General features: G+C 38.2%; 1 protein-coding gene across 1 annotated transcript; it reads right to left on the bottom strand.

Moving 5' to 3' along the window:
* Positions 1-1439: 1439 nt before the first annotated feature.
* Positions 1440-8131, bottom strand: LOC145719632 (nucleoporin NUP188-like; the record flags this gene model as incomplete). The annotated part of the gene is made up of 6 exons (XM_081811162.1): positions 1440-2665; positions 2817-2909; positions 3877-3921; positions 4336-4416; positions 5451-5535; positions 8058-8131. Coding segments are annotated over 6 exons (513 nt in total), but the record flags the coding sequence as incomplete, so codon positions are not given.
* Positions 8132-8520: the final 389 nt, after the last annotated feature.

The raw sequence follows: 8520 nt of genomic DNA, 5'->3' as shown, positions 1-8520 counted from the left end.
GCTCTCCTACCACTTCTATTCACTATTGTACTAAAGGTCCTAATCAGTTAATAAGGCAAGAAAAGAAATAAAAGGCATACAGATTTGAAAAGAAGTTAAACTGTCCTTATTTACAAACATGATCATATATATTAGAAAATCCTATTAGAAAAAACCTACTAAAGGGGCACCTGGGTGGCTCAGTCAGATGAATGTCCAACTCCTGATTTCAGCTCAGGTCATGATCTCAGGGTCGTGGGATCAAGCCCCGCATCAGGCTTCACACTCAGCACAAAGTCTGCTTGACACTCCTTCTCCCTCTCGCTCTACCTCTACCCCCTGCTCTCTCTCCCAAAAAAATAAAATCTTTAAAAATATTAAAGTAAAGGGCGCCTGGGTGGCTCAGTCGGTTAAGCGACTGCCTTCGGCTCAGGTCATGATCCTGGAGTCCTGGGATCGAGTCCCACATCGGGCTCCCTGCTCGGCGGGGGGTCTGCTTCTCCCTCTGACCCTCTTCCCTCTCGTGCTCTCTGTCTCTCATTCTCTCTCGCAAAATAAAAAAATAAATAAAAAAAATAAATAAATAAAAATATTAAAGTAAAATAAAAGAGTTAAAATAATAATTACATATTATTTTACCAGAATTTAAAAATCATAGTTAAAAAAAAACAAACTATAGTGACAGAAAGCAGATTAATGGTCATCTGGGGCCTAAGATCACAGATTGACTATAAACTTTCTAGGGGAGACAGAAATGTTCTATATATTGACTGTGCATATAACTATATATAACTGTCATAGCCGTACGCTTAAAATCAGTGAGTTTTACTGGATGGAAATTATACCAGAATAAAGCTGGGAGTGGGAATGCTACAGATTTGTCATCTACACAAGTTGTTTCACACAAGTGTGAATGTATTTATAGGATAAACTCTTAAATTGGAACCGCTAGGTCAAGAAATATGTGCTTTTCAATTTTTAAATATTGTCTTATTTTCCATTAAAAAAAATACTGATTTATACAGCAAAATGTTGAGTACCCATTATCCCATCCCTCGGACAAGAGTGTTGTCATGTGAATACGTTTACTGCTTTTGCCTGTTTTTCCACTGGGTCTTAGTGATTTATAGGAGTTCTATTTTAAGAACCCTTTATGATATGAGTTTGTCTTACTTTGTTTACTGCACTATTTTTTTTCCTTGCAAAAGTGTTGGATTTGTTGTTGCTGGGTTTAAAATTATTTTTCTTTCATGGCTTTTGAGTTTTACTTTAAAAAGTCTTCTCCAGGGGTGCCTGGGTGACTCAGTCATTAAGCATCTGCCTTCAGCTCAGGTCGTGATCCCAGGGTCCTGGAATCGAGTCCCGCATCTGAGCAGGGAGCCTGCTTCTCCCTCTGCCTGCCGCTCCCCCTGCACTCTCTCTCTCTCTGCTAATAAATAAAATATTTTTTTAAAAAAGTCTTCTCCACTCCAAACAAAACAAAACCACTTCCCATGTTTTCTTCTAATACTTTTATAGTTAAAAAAATTTTTTCTAAGTAAACTCTATGCCCAACATGGGGCTTGAACTCAAGACCCCGAGATCAAGGGTCACATGCTCTGCTGACTGAGCCAGCCAGGTGTTAAATTTTTTAAATTTAAATCATTGCTCTATCTGATTTTCTTTTGGTAGAAGGTAGGAGATAGAGATACAGTTCAATTTTTCTCCCATGGTTACCCAATAGTGACATCATTTTTTTTTCCTAGAGATTTTATTTATTTATTTGACAGAGAAAGATAGCAAGAGCAGGAACACAACCAGGCAGAGTGGGAGAGGAAGAAGCAGGCTTCCTGAGGAGCAGGGAGCCTGATGCAGGGCTCGATCCCAGGACCCTGGGATCATGACCTGAGCCGAAGGCAGATGCTTAACAACTGAGCCACCCAGGCACCCTTGGCTGAATTGTTTTAATATAAATACGTATTATTTTCAAAATAAAAAATGGCATGTTCTAATCTATAAATGCAGACGGCTTTACGATTTAGGATAAAATAATCAGGCTAGTGTCACATACTTAATAGATAACGATAATAGGGGTGCCTGGGTGGCTCAGATGGTTAAGCATCTGCCTTCGGCTCAGGTCATGATCTCCACATCCTGGGATCAAGCCCTGCATCGGGCTCCCTGCTTAGTGGGGAGTCTGCTTCTTTCTCTCCCTCTGCCTCTCTCTCCTGCTTGTGTTCTCTCTCTCCCTCAAACTGACAAATAAAATCTTAAAAAAAAAAAAAAAGATAATGATAATAAAGATGAAATCTTGAGTTTAGAGTTCCATTAACCACTAAGAGAAGATTTTAGGTAAGAACAGAAAGTAAATTAACTGGATAGACAAAGTCAAGTGAAAATGTCCACAATTAAGTACCATTACTTAAAATCAACAATGTTTTAATCCATGACATGTTTAAACTTTTCTTAAGAAAGATGATCTATAAATATTATAAGTTAATAAATGAATAAATAATTTAACTGAGAGCTCTATGCGCAAGGTTTACAATTCTCCTAAGAGTTACAGGAGGGCTCAGTAACCACATACCATGAGGTTTCCATGTGTCTCCCATGTTGGTGCTTCACTTTTATAAAGCTCTTCAAACTGCTGTCTATATTTTGTAACTAGTTCCTTCTCCAATTTATCAACACAGTCTGCATATTCAACCTTAAAAAAAAATAAACAAACCCAAAACAGAGTAACTTATACCTACAATAAAAGGTAAATATTCAAATGAACGTGAAAATGAGTAACAAAATTATTAAAAAGTGTTGAATTTTATAGGATACAAAGAACCACGAGGACTACATGGGCTTACCCTATAGGGGTGTCTTTCATCTTGGAAATAAGTGAGAAGGTGTAAGACACAACGAAGAATACAGGTTCTTTCTTCATAGTAATAATCTGCAATCTGGGAAGAACCCAAAGATGCAAAATCAGTTACTCACCTTTGCACAGAAGACACTCAATTTTAAATTTATTGATAAAGAGATCACTTAAAGATGAGAATGGAAAAGTCTGATTTCTACAAGCAATCACAGAAACAGAAACATTGTGTTACGCCAAAAGAAAGCAAAAGACCTTCATGAAATAGTATACAAGTAAAGCCATGCAAGATAAAAGGAATTATTTAAAAATATAAACAAGTTGTCTTGCAGGATTTCTCAGAGCATTCAAATAACACATAATACAGCTGTAGCTGACAGGCCAAATATATGAAAGCAAATATAAAAACACCACTTGTAGGGGCGCCTGGGTGGCTCAGCTGGTTGGGCGACTGCCTTCGGCTCAGGTCATGATCCTGGAGTCCCCGGATCGAGTCCCGCATCGGGCTCCCTGCTCGGCAGGGAGCCTGCTTCTCCCTCTGACCCTCCCCACTCTCATGTGCTCTCTCTCTCATTCTCTCTCTGTCAAATAAATAAATAAAATCTTAAAAAAAAAAAAAAAACACCACTTGTATATATCCTGCTTGTAACTAATGTACTTGGTTCTCGCTAAATACCAAATAGGAAACTACTTCTGAAGTCACAAATTCCATTTTATATGAGATCCTAAATGAGAATGCTGCTTTAGTGGGTAGGGGGGAGATAAAGGAATGAAAAAATATAAATTGACCTTCTTGCATTTAGACCTAGAGAAAAAATACACATGAAGCAATTTTCACCCCCAGCAGCTGAAGAGTCTCCTTTGGAAAAGGTCTCAGCTGGGGCCAGTGGATAAAAAGCCTCTTGTTTCACAAGTATGTTACTAAGCTACTTTATTGAGACCTCAATGCTTACCCAACAAAGAGTCCAAAGCCAGCAATGCCCAGGAGAACAAGGTCAGGAAGCCACCACCCAATTTCACATCAAAGAATGAAAACAGTGACTACTACTCACCTTCAGGATTAAGGCCTGGCTCTGCCTCTCATCTTGCAGTACCGTCTGAAGGAAAAAAGAACAGTCAAGCATCCATCTTATAAGCAAAGCTCAATTAACAAAAAAAAAAGGTAAACATCTTCACCTCACCTTTCAAGATTATAAGTGCCCATTCATTTCTGGAAATATTTTTTTACCTAAGTGTATCCAAATCTGTGCTCAAATCTCTGCCCGCTCCTCTGGACTCAATTTCCTCATATGTAAAATGAGGGGCCAGACAAGCTAGATATGGTCCCAGGTCATTTTAGCTCTGATGTCCTGAGATTCTATCATTAACATGTCAATCTTTGACCTCTCCTGAGAATCTCTGTATCTGATCACCTACATCTGTTGCAAAGAACCAGTACCAAAACCTTTAAACACCTAAAACCAACAAGGAAAAAAGAAGGCAAGAGGAAGGAGCTGGACATAACTACAAACCTTTAGTGAGTCCCGAGTACCTCTATAATCCTCTTGAAGGTAACACTGGAGTAACTGCACACTCTGTTCTTCATCAAGACCCTGAAATGCAGGGGTCATAAGTGAGGAACAGCCACCTTGGCTCAGGAAACACATAGGATGCAAAGCATTCTGGGGCTCCTGGGTGGCTCAGTGGTTAAGCGTCTGCCTTCGGCTCAGGTCATGATCCCAGGGTCCTGGGATCAAGCCCTACATCGGGCTCCCCGCTCCACAGGAAGCCTGCTTCTCCCTCTCCCACTCCCCCTGCTTGTGTTCTCTCTCTCCCTGTGTCTCTCTCCGTCAAATAAATAAATAAAATCTTTTAAAAAGGGCGCCTGGGTGGCTCAGTTGGTTAAGCGACTGCCTTCGGCTCAGGTCATGATCCTGGAGTCCCTGGATCGAGTCCCGCATCGGGCTCCCTGCTCGGCAGGGAGCCTGCTTCTGCCTCTGACCCTCCCCCCTCTCATGTGCTCTCTCTCTCTCCCATTCTCTCTGTCTCAAATAAATAAATAAAATCTTTAAAAAAAAAAAAAGATGTTACATCATCTTTAAAAAAAAATAAAAAAAAAATCTTTAAAAAAAAAAAAAAGAACGCAAAGCATTCTAAAGATTTGTCCTCTAGAATGAACACAGAACTTGAATAAACAAAAATCCTTTTAAAAGATTAAAAGACACAACATAATTTTACCCCAATGAGGAGAAAAAGGAGCCAGTCACAGATACGTCATTTACATGACAATTAAATTTACAATGTCAGAAACAACTGCGCTTATTTACCAAGCCACTGATCCAGTCACAGGCATGATCTGGGTTTCCAAAATTAAAAAGAAACAACTACACATTTAAATACAATCTAGGCAATTTAAAGAACACCACATGCATGAAGAAGAAAACTGGATAATAATAAACAGGTGTGGCAACTTAATTTGTGGCTTTGAACAAGAAGAGTTACAACTTGGATATTTTTGAAACCCAATATACTCAATTTAATCTCCAAAACTGAAGTAAACTGAATTTTCACTAACAACCACTAACAATAAAACAATGCACATCCATAATGCAGGTAGTAAATTGAGCCCGTGCTAATTTTTACTCACCAAAAACTTGCTGATTCTTAAACCCAGTTCCTTCAACGGTGAAGCCACATCTTTATTAGCTTTCACTTTTTCGGCTGAATTTGGACTATGAAAAGAACAGTGAATCATTTCCTCATTCTCAATGACCCTCTAAGGATTTTAAATAAACATACTTAAAGATATTTTTACAGCAGACCTTTTTCTGCCCTTTAGGTGCCTACAAAAATACACACACACACACAACAAGTTCATCTCTACAGACTTTATAACACAAAACTACTTATGCCTAAATAATAAATATGGTATATATCTGTTACAAACTATAGTTATAATAATATATGTGGACATATTAAGTTACATTATTTTTGATCCATACAACTACAAAAGTGAAATATTACTATCCCCATTTTATAAATGGAATTACTAATACTCAGAAACAATAAATAACTTACCAAAAATCCCACAGCTAATACAAAGTTAAGATGAAATTTAAAACCAGGTCTGTTAGTATATATACATATATTACCTAGCTCTACTCACTGAGAAGGCCTAGAAGCTATAACACCCCAGTTGCAGTGAGCACATCCAGCCCCCAGATCTTGGTTTCTAACACCATTATCTAATAAAAGTTACCAGGACTCCTTAAGAGAAATAGCTAATTCTAGAGCTAGGGCAGAGAAAATACTAGATGAGCCTGGAGCATCTTGTAATGCCAGAAAGAAAGGAAGTATTCAGAAAACAAAAAGATGGGGGAATGTCAAGAAGACACAGATGCCAACCCAAAAGAACTCCCAGTGACCAAAGCTAAAACAAGGTATAAGCAAAGTATAAAATAAATATACATGAGCCCATATAACATAAATAAATAAATAGGGAGAAGGGAAAAATCTTCCTTACACAAGAAGTCCAAATAATGTATGTAGATGCCACTCCCTTCAGGAAGTAGAGTTTAATTCCACTATACCCCCACCCAGAGAGTGGGCTATGCTTAGTGACCTACTTTTAAAACACAGAGTAGGGAAAAGGGAAAAAGTGACTTTACAGAAGAGAAACTTGGCAAATGCCACCTTACCCAAGCGAGCAAGGTTAACATCACCAGTAATTTCATGTGGATAACCACATCCTCTGTTATGATAAGAATGGTATACTTCATTTCTGTACATTCTTCCCCAAACCCCACAACCCCAATCTAATAATAAGAAAAACATGAGACAAATCCAAATTGAAGACATTCTACAAAATATTTGACCAGTCCTCCTCAAAACTATTCAAGATCATAAAAATTAAGGGAAGACTGAAATGACGTGACAACTAAATGCAGTGTGGGATCCTGGACTGGATCCTGGGAAAAAAGAGGACATTAAAGAAAAAAAAAAAAAGGTTGAATTCAAATAAAGCCTGAAGTTACAAAAAAAAAAGCCTGTTGGACTTCGAATATCATGCTACTTATAAAAGAACTTTTGTCTTTAAAAAAAGAAAGTAATGCCACAAGTGTCCATTCTGTGAACTACAAGCATGTTGTTGTTGTTGGATTTTTTTTTTTTAGAGAGACTCTCACATTTCACAGGAAATCCACAACACAAAGGCTAGATTAGGTGAAACAGTTCTGAAAGAGGCAACACAGAATGATGATTAAGAACACAGACACTGGAGTAAGACTGCCAGGTTCAAATCCTGGTTCTACACTTACTAGCTGTGTGACCCTGGGCAAGTTACTTAACCTCTTTGTGCCTCACTTTCCCCATCTGTACAATGGAAATGATAATAATAAAAGTACCTATATGTGATAATATAGTGATTATCTTCTTTTTTTATGTCCATGTATTTTAGATACAGGGTAGTTACAGATAAAACAACACGATGTCTGGGAGTTACTTCAAAACAGGTATGGGGGAAGGGTTAACGAACAAAAAAAAAGTTCTTCATTAACCTAAGGAAATGAAGATGGAAGGTGAAGATGTAAAAAAAATCAGATATTCAAGAAGTAGAAGGAAATGAGGGTGGCTTGGCAACTACGATGCACCACAAAATGCAATCTGGACTAGGAGTTAACATAAGAGAGTCTAATCATACAAGATGTTTTCTCTTCTTTTTAAAACTACTTTATATGTTGTTATTGTTGTTTTCCACTGCCCAGTAAAAAAAATCTATATATTCAAGCACAGAATAAAAATAGTATCTATCTTAGTGGGCTTTTATGAGGATTGAATAACTTGCTATGCAAGCTCAGAAGAATAACTGGTACACAGTAAACACTCTGTAAGTGGTCAGCTGCTCTTATCACTGCTCACTGCCCTATCCCAGCACCTGGTGCCGACAGCACCTCACACAAACACAGAGGACCAAAATACACATTAGAACTATTAATTGAAGAAGAGTTAATGATTCCTCAACCCCAGACACGAGGGTTATATAACTGGATTCAATAACATTGTATTTCTAAAAAGGAATTTCCCCTTCTCTCAACAGACATAAAAAATGTGCCCAACTCTCTCCCACTGGTAACCAAATTGTATTCTCTGTAATCTCCCTAAGCCAGCAGTACCATAAAATCATACACGAAGACGGTTTCGCTACCCCAGCTTCCTCAGGGGAATTACTCTAACCAGACACATGGAATAGCCATACCTGGGTGGTTTATAGTAGGACAGCCCCTCTAAGAGCCGCTGCCAATGTTTATTCAGTTCTGCCTCAATCTGATTCTAGAAAAGAACAAAGAAATTATATAAGGATTTACATAATCCTGAGTCTTTAATGTTTTTCCCCACAGTTGAAATCATTTTGAAAAGAGAATTTTGGGGGCGCCTGGGTGGCTCAGTGGGCTAAGCAACTAACTTTGGCTCAGGTCATGATCTTGAGGTCCTGGGATCGAGCCCCATATCCCCGCTGAGCAGGGAGTCCGCTTCTCCCTCTCCTTCTGCCCTTCCTCCTGCTTGTGCTCTCTATAAATAAATTCTTTAAAAAAAAGAGAAAGAATTCTGTAGCCTCCTTTTCCTTGCTTTAACACTCTAACAATGATTTAACCTTATTATTTTTTTTTTTAAAGATTTTTTTTATTTATTTATCTGAGAGAGAGAATGGGAGACAGAGA

This window comes from Leptonychotes weddellii, unplaced genomic scaffold, assembly GCF_054177405.1.
Source record: "Leptonychotes weddellii isolate Sample4059 unplaced genomic scaffold, ASM5417740v2 HiC_scaffold_5976, whole genome shotgun sequence".
Taxonomy (NCBI): Eukaryota; Metazoa; Chordata; class Mammalia; order Carnivora; family Phocidae; genus Leptonychotes; species Leptonychotes weddellii.
This window is presented reverse-complemented; position numbering and strand designations above follow the sequence as displayed.